Source organism: Mesoplodon densirostris, chromosome 12 (assembly GCF_025265405.1).
Source record: "Mesoplodon densirostris isolate mMesDen1 chromosome 12, mMesDen1 primary haplotype, whole genome shotgun sequence".
NCBI lineage: Eukaryota > Metazoa > Chordata > Mammalia > Artiodactyla > Ziphiidae > Mesoplodon > Mesoplodon densirostris.
The window spans coordinates 3,289,574-3,308,648 of NC_082672.1; the positions used below are offsets into that span (position 1 = coordinate 3,289,574).

At 51.8% G+C, this 19,075-nt stretch overlaps 1 protein-coding gene across 1 annotated transcript in view; it reads left to right on the forward strand.

Annotated features, from left to right (window-relative positions):
• Nucleotides 1-19,075, forward strand: part of RPS6KA2 (ribosomal protein S6 kinase A2) — a 162,383-nt gene that overhangs the window by 133,582 nt on the left and 9,726 nt on the right. The window contains exons 13-17 of the mRNA XM_060115437.1: nucleotides 3,478-3,608; nucleotides 4,617-4,742; nucleotides 13,743-13,832; nucleotides 15,592-15,750; nucleotides 17,242-17,403. Of these exons, the coding sequence (XP_059971420.1) occupies nucleotides 3,478-3,608; nucleotides 4,617-4,742; nucleotides 13,743-13,832; nucleotides 15,592-15,750; nucleotides 17,242-17,403 (668 nt within the window). The remainder of the gene's footprint in view (nucleotides 1-3,477; nucleotides 3,609-4,616; nucleotides 4,743-13,742; nucleotides 13,833-15,591; nucleotides 15,751-17,241; nucleotides 17,404-19,075) is intronic.

Genomic DNA, 19,075 nt, shown 5'->3' on the forward strand with positions numbered 1-19,075 from the left:
CCGGACGGTACCTCGCCACCACGCGCACACTCCCAGGTGCTGTAACTGAGCCTCCATCCGCTCGGCCCTCAACCTGTGCACAGCTCGCACTAGTTCCTGGGACGGGCTCCAGTTCTTCCATCTAAAACCTGCGCCTCGGGGCTTGACGGTGGCTGAATCGATGCTATATCCCTGTGCTTGGTGCAGACCTAGGGTAGGACACGGTAGCCTGGGGGATTTTTAAGAGCAGGCAGACCTCAAAGCCAGGGTTCTCTGCAGGGCAAAGCAAGGCAAAGCGCAAAGCCAGCCCGGGAGCAAAGGCCAGCATCTTCAGAGCACACTTGCTGCCTCTGCTGTCTTGTGGTGCATAATTTCCAAATTCTAAAAATGACTCAGCCCAGCCTTGTGCTTTTTAATTAAGCTTCTCTAGCCTAGCAGCTTATTTCCAAACACAGTCAGCTCTGATCTCATTAACTCCGGGGTGACTCTGGAGCTCTTTGCGAGGCAACAGGTACGGGGCTGAGGCCCAAGTCCTCTCCCTCGTGGTCCAGGATGCTGAAGGTGTGGTGGGCCAGGCACGTGAAGCCCCCTGTCACCCGACAAGGTCTCCCTGGAAGAGCCGTGTGGGCCACCGGGTCGGCCGCTTATCTGCAGGGAGAGATCCCACATCACGCAGCTCGTGGTGTAGCTCCCGGGTGTGGAAGGAGTGCCCCAGTCACCTTTCCCTCAAAATAAAATGCTCAGGAATAAAACCCACATTCTCTGCAGCAGCTCACCCCTGCAAGCCCCCAGCCACCTGCTCCACCATGAAAGCTTTAGTGTATTGTTTCCACATCAAAGGAAAGTATCAAGACCAAGTAAAAAGGTAAAAAGTAGAAAAGCAAACATCCACTCCTATGGCATTACCAGTCGCACTCGCCAGAGTTTTCTATATAATATGGATTTAAATCTTACATATGTACGTTGTAAGAAAAATTTAAATCCACATTATATACTTTATGTATTATTATAGATTTATATATATATATATAATGCCTAAGTGATAGCATTTACGTTATCATATTGTTATATATTGCTTACGAGTTTATTGTAATGTGTTTTAGTACATATATAGCTGATTTCACTTTGTTATACAGCAGAAACTAACACCATTGTAAAGCAATTATACTCCAATAAAGATGTTAAAAAAAAGTTAAAAAAAAATTTTTTTTAAAAATTTCCTACAGTGTATACGTTCTACAGCTTGTTTTCTCTTTTTTGAGTTGACAGACTATTGTGTCAGTTCACACAGCCGTGTCTCATCCCGGGTATCGTAGTCTTACTAGTGTTACCTGCACGCATGAACATTGTTGGCCTTGTGCATGGTTTCCTCAGTGGTAAATATTTAGGTTGTCTCCAGTTTTTGTTTGTTTGTTTGTTTTGCTATTACAAATATTGCTAAGACAAACATTCTCTTTTTTTCTCTTTTTTTAGTGTTTTTAAAGATCACATTTTGTTTGATTTTCAATTTTATTGACGTATAGTTGATTTACAATGTTGTGTTAATTTCTGCTGTACAGCAAAGTTACTCAGCTATACATATATATATATTCTTTTTCATGTTCTTTTCCATTATGGTTTATCACAGGATATTGAATATAGTTCCCTGTGCTCTACAGTAGGACCTTGTTGTTTATCCATTCTACGTATTACAGTTTGCATCTGCTAACCCCAAACTCCCAGTAATTCCGTTCCCCACCCGCCCTTCCCCTTGGCAACTGTAAGTCTGTTCTCTATGTCTGTGAGTCTGTTTCTGTTGTGTAGATAGGTTCATTTGTGTCGTATTTTAGATTCCACATATAAGTGATATCATATGGTATTTGTCTTTCTCTTTCTGACTTACTTCGCTTAGTATAATAATCTCTAGGTCCACCATGTAGCTGCAAATGGCACTATTTTATTCTTTTTAAAGGCTGAGTAATATGCCATTGTATCAGTATATATCTACACCAAGACAAACATTTTCTACATTTATTTCTAAGCACTTTTGAAAGTAATTCTGTCGGATAAATTCATAAAAGTCGAGTTGCTCTTCAAAAGACAGGTGTATTTTATACTTTGGTAGATAACCCCACTTCTACCTTGCAAAGATTATGCCAGCTTTAGGCTCCCACCTACCACCGCAATGTCCAGCCCCAGCCAAACCTACATGCAACTGGTTACTTTACATTTTGCTAATTTGTTAGGCAAAGTGTTACCCCGGTTAAATGTGTACGTGCCCCCATTAGAGGGACTGAGCACCTTCTCAGGTAGGAGAGCAGTCGGTGTCTGAGTCCTGCCCCATTTTTCTTCTGGGCATGTTCCTTTTTCTCATTGATCTCTGGGAGCTCTTTGCAAAGTAGAGAGTTTGGTCCCTTGTCTGTTGTATATGATGCAAATATTTTCTCTCCACCAATCTTTTATCCTTTTGTTTTCCTTAATGATAAACTGGAACTGGGACCCGTCTCACCAGCAGTCAAGCCTTCACACAAATCGACAGAGCTTAGAGGGGTCCCGATTGAAGGGCTCCCTGAGGGTCCCTGGGAACAGAGTACCCTGCGTGCTGCCCTCGGGCTCCTCAGGCCTGGGGCAGGGGGGGCAGAAGAGTCACCAATGCCCGGGCCTGCGTCCCTGTGCCCGGTTCCTGCTGACCTGAGAAGCTCAGAGGGTGGCCTCCTCTGCCCTGGCCCAGGAGTGACAGCTCACCCCGAGGTTGGTGGTGGCTCTGGGCTCAGTCTGGAGTGCGCAGGGCAGAGGGTTGCCACTGAGAATGAATATCTAGTAAGTGATGATCAACGATTACCCTCAGGTTTTTGTTCTGGGTATTTTTGCCGTGTATCAAACCACTGGCACCACCCAGAATAAAGTGTGGTTTCATATGGTTCAGCCTGTCTAATCTCCGTTTTACTTCATTCTCCAACACACACACTCACCACACACACACACCTCACACCTGACACACACACACCACACATGTGCACACACACCTGACACACTGAACACACACGTGCACAACCTGACACACAACGCCTCACACCTGACACATACACACATCTGACACACACACCTCACACCTGACATACACACATCGGACACACACACACACACCTGACACACACACCTCACACCTGACACATACATCTGACACACACCTCACACCTGACACACAGCAAACACACGTGCGCACACACCTGACACACCGAACACACGTGCACAACCTGACACACCTCACACCTGACACATACACATGCACACATCACACAGATGCACATGTGTGCACACACACCTGGCACACACATCTCACCTCACACATGCACACATGTCACATAGATGCACACACACTTGCACACACACCTGGCACACACACATCTCACACATGCACACACACCACACACATGCACACACGCACGCACACCTCACACACCCAGAGGGACACCTCACCATGCGTGGCCGCTGACTCTCTGGCTGTTTCCCCTGCAGACTCACCTGGCGTCCCCCCCAGCGCCAACGCTCCCCATCTGTTTAGAGGATTCAGCTTCGTGGCCTCCAGCCTGGCCCAGGAGCCCTCACAGCAAGATTCGCACGAAGCCACAGTTCACCCCATCGTGCAGGTAATCAACCCCCATGGTGCAGGGCATCCTGCAGAGCCCGGCTCCGCTCGCCCCCGGCAGGTTGGGGCAAGGAGGTGGCCTCGCCGAGGTGACCGTGGACTGAGAGCTGTCTCAGCCGAGTTGGGGTGCACTTCCTTCACGAACTCCTCCCCCCGCCTCCCTGGGGTCATTGAGACGGTGATCTGAGCTGTGCTTCACGTTCGTCCTCAAGACAGAAAGAGTCCTGAGAAGGATGTCATCGTGGTGTGGCTGTGGCTGGAGCCCCAGCAGGACTCATGCTTGGGGGTCTCTGCTGTGCAGAGTCGAGCCAGCACCGCAGAGGGTGGCTGGGTTTGTAGGCGCCAAACCCCACCAAGACATGTGGTCTTCGGGGGGTCAGTGAAGGTGCTGTGTTTATAAGGAGTTTTCCACCGTATAAATATGAGCAGAGGTAGAGAATCTCAGAGGGAATCACGACAACATTTCCTTTAAGAACCAAGTCAGGGTACAGTGGATGGCGTTGGGCTTCCATGTTTCTCTCCCCAGGGGCCTCCAGGGAGACACAGCGTGTCTAAAGTGGACACTTGCTGTGGCAGTGTCCACTGCAATGGGTGACTCTCTCTGCGCCCTTAGTCAGTAGGGTGAGGATGGCGAGGGGGCGTCAGGGGGTCAGATTCCCAATCAGACGTCGGCATCCGGACACCGCTCTGGACACCAGCGTCAGAGCCGCACCTGGTCTCAGGGACATCTGACCTCTCACCTCTCTCGGACCTTTGGGGGGAAGCAGGCAGGTTGGCCAACACAGGGTGCTGGGTGTCTGAGAACAGGGTCCTGACCCGACAGATGGGGAAGCTGGGTTGAGATCTGGAACCACTGCCAGCTAGCTCCGTGACTGTGGTCCGAGGATGCCACCACCTCCTGGCCTCCGTGTCCCCACGTGCAAGGGCTGAAGCCTCCTTTGCACCACATTGGGTGCCCTTGCACGAGAGGCCCCTGATCGCGCTCTCTGCCTGCCCGCTCTCTCTGCAGCAGTTACACGGGAACAACACCCGCTTCACCGATGGCTATGAGGTCAAGGAGGACATCGGGGTGGGCGCCTACTCCGTGTGCAAGCGCTGTGTGCACATGGCCACAGACGCCGAGTACGCCGTGAAGGTAAGAGCGGGGCACGCGGCGGCCGCATCTGCAGCTGCCCGGGCCCCAGGCGCCGGCGGGCACGCCCAGACTCGCAGACACTCTCCCTCGGCCTCTTCTAAGCTCTGATGCGGGGCCGTTCCGTTGGCTTTGATATTAGGTCACCTGTTAAAAAACTATTTTGAAAATCCTGAATATGTTCTGCTCCAGCCGACGTGTAGGTACCGACCACCTTTAGTAACTTTCTACATAGAACACGCTGGAACAAAAGCTCTGGGCACTCAGCATTTTGGAAAATATAGGGTTGGGGGCCAGGCAGAACATTTGGGGAAGGAGGGGAAGGAGGAGGAAGGGGGAGGAAAGGAGAAGGAAAGGAAGCTCCAGTCACCGAAACTGAAATCAAAGAAATAAATAGAATCAAATGTTTTGTAGTATTTGCAAAACCTTAAGGACAGAGCTGGTAGTTTTACCCTGAATCATCAAGAACAGAAAACAGTAACAGGGAACTTCTCTGGTGGTCCAGTGGGTAAGACTCTGAGCTCCCAGTGCAGGGGGCGGGGTTTGATCCCTGGTCGGGGAACTAGGTCCCACATGCATGCCGCAACGAGGAAGCCCGCATGCCACAACTAAAAGATCCCGCGTGCCGCAACTAAGATCCAGTGCAGCCTAAATAAATAAATGAATGCATAAGAAAATAATAACAACTACAGCCCAGTTTGGCACTCTCTCCACCCTGCCTTTGGCTTCTGTAATCGTTGCTAAATTAAATATTTGATCTGGAAATCCAAGATACCTGTTTCTTGCGTTTCCTGGTGCGTAAAATGTGGATGAAAGCTGAAGCGTTCTGCTGAAGTCATAATCTAATTTTTGTAAAAAGCATGAATTGTACATTCTCCCTCCAAGGGAGTGAGAGCTGGTCTGCCCACCACTCACCCACTCAGCTGACCTGCAGGCGCTTGAGGACCCAGGTCCGGCCGGTGGTGTGATGGTGACCAGACCATCCTGGCTTATCCCAAACTCATATGGAGCACGTGACGCTACCCTGCTCTTCGAAGAACGTTTGGGGACAGCTGGAGCCTGTCCAGCAGGCAGCCGTGTAAGAGGAGTCATTCCGTCCGTTGTGATTTTCCTAAGCTCTGAGAAGATTGTTCAAAACGGTGACGATGAAGCAATGGTCTCGTTCCACCTCACCCACGGCTCATGGCCGCTCTGTGGAAGCAGGTACACCCTCGTATCTGCTGGGATGTCTGCCCAGTGCTTCTGGCCCTGAGGAAACGCGCTGCCCTGTCAAAAAAGTCACCAGCCCCCAAAAACGCAGGCCCGTTGGTTTAGTTTTAGGTTGGGAATTTGCGGCTTTTGGGCAAGGTTATCTTGAATTCCTCAAACAGAAAAGAACGTTTACGTTGGAGGAAGGCTCAGTGTGTGGGTCCTTTGGGTCCATGGTTATCAGCCTGCCCAGTGTCTCAAACACACTGAGGAGCGGGTGACGGAAGGAAACTTCGCACGATTTAAAGTTCCTGGGAGAGGGGCCTTGAGGCTGCATGGGAGCCACTGCATGTGGGTCTGAGGTATTTCGGGATTTGGATCGTTGAGGAATTTTATTGTTCCCCATCCTTGGGAGAGTTTGTAGGGGAGCTCGGATGATGCCATTCCCGTATCCAGACGAGCCAGTGGTGGAGAGGAGACCCTAGTCCTGCTTCAGACGAGAGAATTTCATTTTTACTTTAAATATATTTCACATACTTCATAAGCGTGCATAGGTATCTTAAAATTCTTTCTGCATGTGTCATTTCTCGCAGAATTTCTTTAGACAGTTCATCAGGTGACCAGCAGCACTCCTAGAAACAATTGCGGCTTCCACTGAGCACAAAGAAGCCCATTGAGTGTTTGGCAAGCTCGCTGACCCTGATGCCTTTCTAGAAAACAGCCTGATGCGGGGAGGTGTCTGAAAATAAATCCCCAGACAAAGGCAATAGTGTCTTATGTTTCCATATCCAGCTCTCACAAAAAGACACCACCTGAATCAACTTTGTCAACAAGTGGCTTATAACTCAATCCCCAAAGATCAGACCCCACAATGGGAATTTCTGGGGAATTTCAGCCCCGGCCTCTCTGGCAGCAAAGCCAGGAGCTGTGGTTGCAACTGATGGAGAAAGAAAGAGGCAGGCGTCCTGTTTGTGTTTTACAAAAGCTTGAAGTTCCCCGGGTGAACGGGGCAGATGGACGTTACAGGGATTTCCCTCATCCTCTCCAAAACTCTGGTGGGTCATAATTCATTGTCTGGAAGATGCTTGAATTACCCGAGCACAGTAAGAAGCAGCGACTTTCCAGTGAGATGAGTGCCCCGGGACCCAGGGCTGTTTCGGGGCACGTTTTAAGCTGCTCGCTGCAGGTCGGTTCCTCCATCCGAGGGCAGATTTCCTTCAAAGATGGAAGAGCTGGCAGGAGTGCCGTGGCAAAGAGTGTTTAGAATGAGCCCGTTTGCTGCCCAAACTGCTGTAACCCACCTAGGGTCACTGTTCTGTTCCCTTTCCAGCGTTTTCTGGGTAGAACGTAGCTGAAATGTGTTTGGGCTTTTTTCTACTCTGTATCTTGACGGGCAGCAGTACCCCGCTTACTGATGGAGGAACTGAGAAAATGCACGGCTCAGCGTGTTCTCGAATATAGCACGGAGCCAAGGGTGCCGTTCAGTGCCTTGGCTGAGAGTGGATCTGCAAAAGCCCCGTTGAGATTCAGCCACCAGAGTTTAGCATCACCTCTCTGGGCCACCACAGTTTGCAAACCCAGCTCTGCAAATTCTTGGATGGAAAACGGTGTCCGTTTCATTTTGAGAGACATTCCCGTTGGTGCCTCCATCCAGCTACGGGGAGGGTTCGGGAACTTCCCCACTGAGTAGAGAGCAACAGGAAGAGAGCAGGTCCCCAGGGGACTGTAGCTCTGTGGCCCGAGTACACGGGCTTTGCCTGAGGCCGTCGTATCGGGGTGATTTTGCCCCCCACCCCGGGGACGCTGACAGTGTCTGGATACCTTCTGATCGTCACACCTGGGGCGGAGTCGCTCCTGGTATGTGGTGTACAGAGGCCGGGGTGCTGCCCTTCCTCCTGCACAGGACGCCCGCCCATGCACCCCAGAGACTCACCCAGCCAACGTGTCTGGGTGCCGAGGTTGGGAACCCCAGCCGAAAGCATAGAGTTAAAGGGGTATCTTCTGTAGATAAGTTCCAGCCGCTGGTATCCGGAGATGAAGCAGGGTTTCCCTCTCTGTTGAGCCTCTGCTCACTGTTCTGGCAGCAGGAAGGTAATGGACCAAGAGCACAGCGGCTCCCACCCTCTGTGCAGGGGCAGGAATCCAAGTGCGGTCCTTCTGAGGGGACGGCAGTGCCAACCCTTAACGGGCAGCCTCCAAACTCAAGAGTATGGGATACAGCGGGTCTCACATTCTTGGAAATACCATTGTGTTTTGCTTTAAGTGTATGTCTGTCTTATAAGTACCTAATTTTGCACAATAATTATTCTGTCATCATATTAACTGCATTTAAGTTAAACTTAACCGATATACTTAAACCAACCTACCCCAGTATATTCCCAGGCAACAGGATTGCTGGTTTTGCATTTGCTCTCAGCTGCATATTTATGCGCAGGTCCTAAATTAGTGAGACCAATTCTAGCTACCACTTAACAAAACCTTTAGGGCAGTGCCTACATGGAATAGCGACTCAGTAGTGTGGGTTCACTCAGAGTCTGGGTCCCTAGGCTTGGTCCCTCCCTTCTGCTGTGGCAAAACACCGTCAGGCTGCCCGGGATCCTCCACCGGGAGAATCTGGCCTCAGAGGACAGGATGCTGATGCCCTCCTCCACCTGCTGGAGGTGTCCTCCCAGTTCACCTGCCTTGGGCTAGGATGGCTGAATGAGATAAACCGTGACATTCTCTCAGACACATCCCAGTGAACAGATGTGCCCTACTTTCTAAGATCTCGGAACTATTTCCATGGGACAAAATAGCTCAGGAGTCTGATGTGAAGCTCAAGTCCACCTTTGTCTTCATAGCCAGCCCCAGAGGCTAGTGGTAGGAGGTGAAAGTGTATAGGACTTTGAAATAAGCATGACATAATGCTGCATAGATGCCAAGGCATTAATGCACCTGTCATTTAAAATAAGACTGAAATGGAATCAACGATGAACTGCAGAAAGTAACTGTGATAGAGTAGGTTCAAAGGGGAGAGGTGTACTTGGAAGGAGAAGATAATATTCTTATTTCATGAAAGGTTGTCTACTCACTTTACAAAAATTGCACAAGGTTTCATTTTTATTTTGGTTTTAGGTCTTTGTGGCTTGACACGATCGGGTGTGTATTCTGGACACTGCCATTTGCACAAACCCCCCTCTGCAGTGGTTTCCGTCTCGCTCAGATGGAGCCCAGATCCTTGCAGTGGCCAGCAGGGCCTCACAGCCCCGTTCCTGGAGCTCCTCAGGCCCCTCCTCTGTCCCCAGCCCTCTCCCACAAGGGCGACACACCCTTCTCTGAGCCCAGAGGTTTCCTCCCCAGCCTGGGTGCTGATCTCTGACCCCGATGTGGTCCTCCCCATCGTCCTCGCCTTCAGTACCTTCTTTAGGGCTTTTGTAACCCCTGACATGCTTCGCAGCTCATTTCCTGTCTCCACACCCCCGTTACGGTGCTTGGTGGTGTCGAGGACCAATGTTATTTAAGAGAGAAAAATATCGGGAGTTCCCTGGTGGTCTAGTGTTTAGGACTCCACGCTTTCACTGCCGGGACCTGGGTTCAGTGCCTGCTCGAGGAACTAAGATCCCGCAAGCTGAGCGGTGCAGCCAAAAAAAAAAAAAAAGGAGAGAGAGAGAAAAAAAATACAACTCAGGAGCTTTTCTTCAAATTCAAAATCACCTCATCCCTTTCTTTGCCTTTTTTATTGTCCAAGTGGGCAGTACGGCTGCTCCAAAGAACATTTCTTGTCTCTAGAATGCATTTCATTCTGCAGGGACTCCCCTGTTCAGTAACCAGTTCCTTTCATTCGTTTTGACAAATTTTTTATTAACGCTTTTTCCGAGGCAGACGCAGTGCTAGGTTCCAGGCAAAAACAAACCTGTTCTCAGGGAACTCACAATCCAGCCATGTAGGGATTTTACTGATCACAGAACCAGAAGCCATAGCAAAAAGGAGAATGTCACTGAAGAATCAGAAACTAAGGGAGATTTTCTGTCGCTGTAGCCTTTCCTGTTGGCCTGTTTTATCTTCCAACATACAGACACACGCTCCTCTTCGTTCAAAGCTCCACTTGCACGTTTTCCCCCTACTTTGTCTGAGACGCTCACTCAGGGATGGATGGATATCACCAGCCATGGCCACGTTTTCCTGGAGGGAAGCACAGCTGCATGTCCTTTCAGGAGCAGATTTTTGTGTTATTAAAGTAGCAATAGAAGCAGGTAAAAATAAAGCGAGATCCTTGAAATTGTACAAGAGTCTGTGTCATGCAGTCCTTAATTCTAGTGAAGTGTGGCTGACACACTCAAGGCTGAAGCTGGGCTGGCTCTCTCCAGAAGGAGCCCCAATTTGTATTCACAGCAGACCGTTGACAATTACATCGCGTTTCTGGGCTCATTTTCCTACTGTGTATGTAATTTGTCAACCCGAAAAAGCAATGGAATTGACAGATGCCTGACGTGAATAGAGCTTATTTTTAGAGGGAAAACTGATTGGCATGGAAATTTTAATTTTTTCCAGCAGGAAAACTTGGAGTCCTTTCTCTGTGTCATTTGTTTAAAGCAATTGAACAGGAGAGAGTATCTGTGGAATTTTACAAGGGGTTCCGTGCTCTACTACTCTCGTGTCAAATGTATCGATCCTCTCGACACGTCAGCAGAAACGCCCGCCTCCGGAGGGTGTTGGGCCGGCCTGTGAGCTCAGGCCACCTCTTGTCCACCTTGAAGCCCCACGCCATTCAGTGTCCAGGAGGGGAGCCTGTGCTGGAGAGAGCTGGGGAAGAGGAAGATGGGGAAACGCAGAGACCAAAAGGGAGAGAGGAGACTGTGTGGATGGTAGTGAAGCATGGACCAATCCTTCCCCCGCCTTCAGCCACCGGGAATAAGGATGTACCAACACCCACCTGCACGCTTCACCTGCTGAGGAGCATCACGTTGTCTGCCATCCTTTGTTGGGGCCAGACTTGCTTCACGGACTATGGAAATACACAGCTTGTCCAACAGCAGCCCCGTGAGAGTCTGGTTTGCCAGCCCCGTTGGGTGCTGACCTGTGGGTGGCTCCCTGCTGCAGGTGAGGGCAGGTCCACCGTTCCTCCCTGCTTATGGTCTGTCAGCATCATTTGAGCATCGGCATGGAGAGAGGAGGCCTTGCGGGTGAACATGTTTGCTGAGAATGCCTCCCTCGGTTTTTCTGTATAAACAAGATGATAAAACAATACTGTTCTCAAAATAAGGGACTTAATTAACCAGGGCTCGCTTGAACTAGAAGCCAGTCCCACAATAGCAATCCCAAGAAGTGGACCCCACGGAAAAGAAATGCCTTCCTGGATGCATCGGAACAATGTGCTCAAACCACCCACCCCCAGGCTCTGCTGTACCCCACAGACCTGGGCTTTGTGCTCAGGGACCAGTCATCACACCTCACTGCTCTGTGTCTCTTCCTGACCTTTCTCCCAAAAAAATCCCAGAAAAAGATTTGTGGATAAAAGCTGCCAGCCTTTGCTGACAACGATCAGGGTCAGAACGCTGGGTCTGAACAGAACTTGCTGCTGTGGGTCGGTCCCACGTTGCCCAGACTAGGAAACGTAGCGGCCGGCTGGGCAGGTGCAGGAGCCCGTGCTCGGCACCACTCCACTGGGGCCTCCCTTCCAGGCAGGCACCCACCCTCTCCTCTGTGCCCGCTAGGGACCCCATCACCCCACCCTGCCTGCCCTCTGGCTTCCAGTCGGTTCTGCCGGGGCAGACGCCACAGGAGGGAGGAGGGTAGAGCCCCCTGTTCATGCAGCCGCCCCTCTGGTCCCATACCTGCTCCCTCCTCCCCCTGCTCTGGGCCATCGGCCTAGAGAAAAGCCTTCCTCTTTCTTGTTTATCTTGCATCCTATTCTATTGTGATGTATGCTAAAAATACATCTCCTTTATCATGAAATTTTATTTGAAAAAAAAATGAATCTACCACTAACTTTTTAAAAAAAACCACTAGTGATTTTAACCTTCTCAAATTGCAAAGGGATCGCAGCCCAGGGATTCAGTGGCGCGGCAGGCAGCTGGGGCAGAGACGGTCCTAGAGCCCTGTTGGTCAACATGTGATCCGGGCAGTGTCAGGATTTTCCCCGCAGCCGCCTAGGCCTCCCCTCCACCGCCCACTGAATGAGCCTTTAAAAAACGCTCCTCTAGAAGGATGCATGTGTGTTGGCTTCTATCAATAACAGAAGTAATCCTGGTGTCCTAGCTAGAACTTTAGTAACAAAAGGAGGAAAGCTGCGTCAAGAAAGGAAGCTGAGACTTCCCTGGTGGTGCAGTGGGTAAGAATCCACCTGCCAATGCAGGGGGCACAGGTTCGAGCCCTGGCCTGGGAAGAGCCCACATGCCGTGGAGCAACTAAGCCCGTGCGCCACAGCTACTGAGCCTGCGCTCTAGAGCCCACGAGACGCAACTACTGAGCTCACGAGCAACAACTACTGAGCCCACGTGCCACAACTACTGAAGCCCACGTGCCTAGAGCCCGTGTTCCGCAACAAGAGAAGCCACTGCCATGAGAAGCCCGCGCACCACAATGAAGAGTAGCCCCCACTCACCGCATCTAGAGAAAGCCCGCGCACAGCAATGAAGACCCAACGCAGCCAAAAAATAAACAAAAAGTAAATAAATTTATTTAAAAAAAAAAAAAAAAGGAAGCTTGGGTTTTTCCTTGTTGAACAACGTGTGTCGTGGGGCTCACGGTCCCGGGCGCCGATGTCGTCAGAGCCTGGCAGTGGGTTTAAAACTGAGAGAAGCGCGGGCACCACGACCGTCTTCCACTGCAGTGAAGGGGCCTCAGGGCATTGGGCGGGCAGAGCTCCAACACTGGGTCCTGTGCCACCCGAGCATTTAGTTCATCTAAAGAAGAAAGTGAGTTTCACGCAAGCCTCCACTCAGAGCCTGGGACGTGGTAGAGAGTGAAAGTGAACTTCCCTCGTACTCCAGCAGTGAAATGACTGCACGTCCTCCACGTGGCGAATGTTTTGAACTTGAGTGAAACTAACGCACAAAAACGATCCTCCTCTTCTGAGTGTCGTTTCCCACACACGTGCTGTAGTCTTCGCCTGAGTGGGGTCCCCTCCCCAGCCAGCTCCATCCCGGTAAGAAGCAGGAGCTGGGGCCCAGGAAGCTATCCTCAGAGGTTTTAGTCACTATCCACCAACAGGTGACCCCCTGTCTCTAGGTGGGCTTTCATTCATGACACCCTGTGATTGGAAGCCATCTGTTTTCATGGGGTAAGAGGATTTTATCTGCCACCCTAAGCCCTGGGCTACACGTGCCAGGAGGAGGAGACGGGAGCCAGAAGCAGCATCCGCATGTGTAAGTCACAGCGCGGTCTCAGCACGCACACCGCCGCGGCGTCTCTTGGTGAGAACCACGCTGGGTCTCGCTTTGTTGCCGGCGTGTGACCACCAAACAGGGAGAGAGACGCACAGCAGCTGGAGGCCCGCTTTGGACGGAGCAGGGGGCACAGGCCGCCAGCCCAGAGCCTGCGCTGCAAGTGGCGGAAGAGCACCTTCTGTGTTCTCGGTGGGGCCTGTGTGAGCTCCCCAAACCCACCCTTCTCCATCCAGCCCTGTCATAGCTTAAAATTAGTGTCTGGAGGCAGGTGCTCTCTTTTTTTTTAATGTCAGTCTCTTCTGCTCATTGGGAAAGCAAGGATTGCCGTGAATTTCTAAGCAGTTGTGGGTTATCTTGGTTGAGCTTGAGCCAGAGGGGAGGAGGGGCAGAAAGGGTCCCAGCCGCAGGCGCCAGCTGGAAGCCTCACGTCCACCTCTGTTTGTTTCAGATCATCGATAAGAGTAAAAGGGACCCCTCGGAAGAGATTGAGATCCTCCTGCGGTACGGCCAGCACCCCAACATCATCACCCTCAAAGACGTAAGCGCCTTCGTGCAACGGTGGTGTCGCTTGTGCTTTGTGTCTCTCCGGCTGGCACCAGAGGCCACCGTTGATTTGGTGCACACTGGCTGCTCGGCTCACCAGCTGTTCCTGGCGCCCAGGAGCTCAGAGCCGGAGGGGGCTGCTGCCCAGACACCTCGGGGTCCCCCAGAAGCTGGGTAGCCCGACCTGCCGGGCCGCTTATTAGCCCCTATTGATGGCACCCCACTACTCCCAGATCACAGAATGCGCACGTGTGAAAGAGGAGAGAGAGCTGGTGTGGGTTCTCACCCAGGTGTGTTTCACCTCGCTGTCACGGAGAGCGTGGGGCCCGTGAGATGGGCTCCAGCTCTGAGACTCCAGATCCGGAGCCCCTCCCAGCTTCCTTCGCTTTCCCGACTGAGCGATCTGTGGCCCTCATCCCTGAAAGAGGGGAAGGGAGCAGGGACCAGTCATGCTGGAGCCAGTTGGATGCACCTGGCAGCATCCACAGGGGCCTAGGGCTGGGCCTCTGGGGTCAGGCAGGGGAGAGAGCCTCATCTTCCTCTCCAACTCCAGAGCGATCCCAGCATCGTGAACCCCAAACCTCAAAATACTGGGGCCACCTCAGTTTCCTTCGGGCCCCACAAATGCCTGGAGTAAGAGGCCTTCCAAATGCCAAGTCAATTCTGAGGAAAGCGTGGAACAGGCCTTGTGTGAACAAAGCTTAAAGTGAAGCCCAGCCACATCCCTGTGGGTCACAGTCAGCCCCCCCGCACGAGATCAGTCCCCTTGCTGTTTCCTTTGTCGTGTTTTGCGAAGACCCGCAAACAGAAATCAGCGAATTTGAAAACTCCCGAAGAGCTCTGGCTGGGTTTGGGATGAGTGATGTCACCCGGGCACATTCTGGAAAGCAGAGCATTTGATCATAAACTCAGAAATAAATACAACAAGATCAACTTTACATCCTTTATAGAGCTCCGTGCCAGCCAGATTGTCTTAGTGATTTGTTCTGAAATCATTGACTTGGAAGCTAGAAAGTCACTGTTTTTAGGTGCTTTGCTCCATTTCTCTCTGGTTCTTCTCAGCACTTGGGCGGCCCCTCTGCTGGGCCATTGGCCTGACGGAGACCCAGAGCTTGTTGGTTTGGTTTGTCTTTTAAGTTCAGGAGATTAACGCTAGTATGACTAAAGCTCTCTTTATCTACTGCTTTTCTGAAATAAAAGCAGATCAGCCCTCCTACCTTCTCTCCTCCCGGACTCCCAGGGCTTGTCCCCCGCACAGGGCACAGCAGCGTAGAGGGCCGCCGGGGTCAGGCTCCCCACCAACCCCAGACCTGCTGGGTCCGGGCCGGCCTGTCACCCTGCTCGGTAAGGTTTGAAAAGCGCGGCCCTGGAGAACGCTGCCACCCGGGGCTGGGCCAGCGTCGCGTTGTCAGTCTCTGAACATCGCTCTCCTGGAGGCGGGGCAGTACCAGGGTTCACTGCAGCTAAATCCATCCATGCAGCTCTCAGCCCTGCTGAGCCATGCCCTGCCCAGCAGCAGGTCATTAAAGCTTTTTTTTTTTCCCAATAAGAGCCTTGTCTGGCATGACTAGAAAATCCTCACTCATTTTCTACAGAAGTCTTGTGTCTGCTCCCGAGCACTGGGACTCCAGGCTCTATGCACTGCGGCGCCCCCTGCCCCTGCCGGGGTGGCCCCTCCTTCCCAGTGGCCAGCAGGCCCGCAAGGGTGACCGCGAGGTCCCTGAGGCCTGTGTGCTCTCCTGCCCCACCCCCAGGTCTACGACGACGGGAAGTTCGTGTACCTGGTGATGGAGCTGATGCGGGGCGGGGAGCTGCTGGACCGCATCCTGCGGCAGAGGTACTTCTCGGAGCGGGAAGCCAGCGACGTGCTGTGCACCGTCACCAAGACCATGGACTACCTCCACTCCCAGGGGGTAAGGCCACGCCCCCCAGGCAGCCCCGCGGGGAGGAGGACAGAGGGAGAGCGGGACCCAGGGGCGCTGGGAGTCCACGGGCTCAGGAGCTGGGAACTCGGGTGTCCTCGTCTTCCTTGAGAATCACAGCCGTCCCTCTTGGGTCTGAATGATTTTAGACACACACGCTGTGTGCCCAGGAGCTAGGTCAAGAAATTAAATTCACCGAGACCAGGTATAGCAAAAAAGTAGTTTGGGCTTGATAAAGGAAAACTTGGAATGTTCATCAGTTGCCCTATTTAGAATTGAATTCCTCCACCAGTGCCAAGGGATATGGTGACAAAATGGCAGTGACTGCTGAGGGTTCCAGGTGCTGCTCTAAGCCCTTCGTCTGGGCAGTTCTAGACTCTGGATCACACCCATTTCACCGATGAGGAGACCAGAGCACAGAAGGGTTGGGTATCGCGCCCAGAGCTGCACACAGAGCCGGGTTTTAACCCAGCACCATGCTTCTAGACCCCTTGCCCTCAGCCCTGGACCTCCACCTTCTCAGCACCTCCCAGGAAGCAGCAGTGCTTCCCTGGCCAGCCGTGCACGTGTGCCTGTCAGCTTTTAAAATGCAGCCCCGTCTGACCAGGACATTCCTCCAGGGCCGCACGATGGTCATTTCCCAGGACGGTCAGACTGTAGAAGCAGCCCTTCTGATGATGGTTTTGCAGATTGACTTCTGTTGCACGAGGTGGGGCAATAGACCTGGAAACAAAGTCTTTTGTTTCCCGGCCATCGGAGCCGCTGTAAGCCGGCTGCCGGCCGTGGCCCTTTAATCTCCCTTCTCTGTCCTCTCCCTGGGTATTAGCAGGACAATGAGACACGTGGGCCCCAAGCCACATGCAGGCACAACACATGTTCTTACAATCGGCCTCTGTCCCCTTCAGAAGAAACCGCTTTGTGCCCTAAATAGCTAAATAGCTGCTGTGCTCTGAGGTACCGCTGGCCCCATCCTTGGTGCTCAGAGCGCCCTGCGGCTCACTCCGCACAGATGCGGCTCTCGGGTTTCTGTCCACTGGCCATGTGCACATGACAGAGGCTTCTTGTCTGCATCACCCGCTGGGGTGCCCGGCACCTGCGCGCTGGAACGTGGCATCGCACGGCAGACGTTTATCTTTAGAAATCTTCCGTCCATGTTACTGAGCTCACCACCACTGTCTCTGTGTGATGGCCCCAGCGGGCCTCCCTGATCTTGGACACATGCTTACTTATTTATTCATCCAAATACTCACTCACCATCCAAGGGGCTTAGGCGGGGTCCTCGATTTTTGAGTGTCAGTGTGAGAGAAGGAGAGGGGGGAGGACCTACAGAGATTAGAGCATCCCAGCCGATTGCTTCCTGCCTCAGGACCTGCCCAGAATAAACAACTCCAAATAAGCCCTTATCTCCTGAGTGCATCCCCGCTTCTCTCTCCTGCTCCAGCCTGGGCCCCAGCTCAGGCGTAATTCCTCCTGCCTCTCCAGGTTGTTCACCGGGACCTGAAGCCGAGCAATATTCTGTATATGGACGAGTCTGGAAACCCCGAATCCATCCGAATCTGTGACTTCGGGTTTGCCAAGCAGCTGCGAGCCGAGAATGGGCTGCTGATGACCCCCTGCTACACAGCCAACTTCGTTGCCCCGGAGGTGAGAGGACCACTGAGCCAGCGGGGAGACGGCCCTTTCCTACTTTCAAAGTCACTGCACAGTTTGGTGTATTGGAGTCAGCAGTAATTCTAGAGGGTAGAAGTGAGAAGCTTCGGTCTTTTTTTGCTCAAACACAAGTTATTTTATCATTTTATTTCCTATTCGTAAAATTTGTAAAGGTGAGGTTTGCATGTGGAATTGTCGTGCTCTAGACGACTTCGATCAAATCTGCCTGTCCGTTAGGAGTTACGGTGAGAAATAATGCGTCAGTCTCTCCTACAACCGGGAGGGGAGCCAGTGGGTCACCTGGGATCAGAAATCTACCCAGCAGCTGCACCAGGAGAGAGTGCATGTGCGTGGACTTACTTGGTGCCAGAGTTCTTGCTCCAGATTGTTTTCCAAAGCCCCAGAAGCGAGTCAGGTGCTATGGGACTGAACGTTAGGCTTCCGCCGAGATTTGTGGATGAGACGCACGTGAATCCTGAGGGCCCCTCCCTCCCACTCCCTCTTCTCAGGGCATCAGAGGCCTCGGCGGCACATCTCGTATGTGCTGTGCCCTTTTCAGCCTCCTGGGGATCGTTTCCGGTAGGTCCTGAAGTCACTGATGTGTTTGTGAAGACAAATCCACTTTCTTGCTTTTTAGAAAAGCAACCAAACCTGAGATGCTGGTGAGAGCAGGAGTGGAAACAGAAGAGGCTGACATTGCTGATGGGGGCGGGGGGGAGGTCAGGAATGAAAACAGACATTAGGTTCTGCGTGGATCCTTCTGGTGGTTGGTGAAGCTGCTCCAGAGTGGCCCTGGTGGGTGCAGTGACAAGTACAGAAAGTCCTAAGAGAGAGGCATGCTGACCCCTAGTGGCCAGTCTGTGAGCTGAGAGGTGACCCAGGTGGGGTCCACAAGGTGACCACGGCCAGTGGTCCACGAGGAAGATGTCCACATGCCTGCCAGGATACGGATGGATATGCAGCTGGGGCCATCATTAGGCTGTCCAGATGCTACCTGTAGCCCCTTTAAGAAAATCTGGTTCTATTTGAGCAATATTATTGCCTTATTTGATCACTACTAACGTTAATAGTATTAGTTTTAGTGACTAGAGACTACCTTACGTTGGTATATTACTTTACCATTTACTGAGCACTTTTACCAGTATTTTTTGCTTTTATCCTCCTATGCCACATGGAGTGGGCAGGGTAGATACTGTTAGCCACAAACACCTCACAGATTCAAAAAAAAAAACGGACTCCATGTGTTGAAGGGACTTTGAAGATCACTCAGCTAGTGAACATGGGCAAGGGCTTGAACACCGAATGCTTGGTCTGTTCACACGCCTCGGTGACCTGCCATGCTGCAGGCACCACGCCTGAGGTACAAAGATCCCAGCCCTTGTGTCTAAGGAAATTGAACATGGCTCTCCTGACTTCACGTTCAATGTCAGTCCAATAACCTGAAGTCACCCGGAGTGCCTGTGCTGCTTTCTTTATTGTTATTCAACGGTAAACGTATCAGAGGATTGCCCTCCCCTGAAGTGTGTAATCCTGGGACATGAACACTCTCACGTGTTAACTAGTCCTCAGAAACTCAAACACAGAATTACCAGGTGGCCAAGCAACTCCACCTCTGGGTACAAACCCAGAAGAGTTGAAAGCAGAGGCAAAAACACGTCTGTCCACC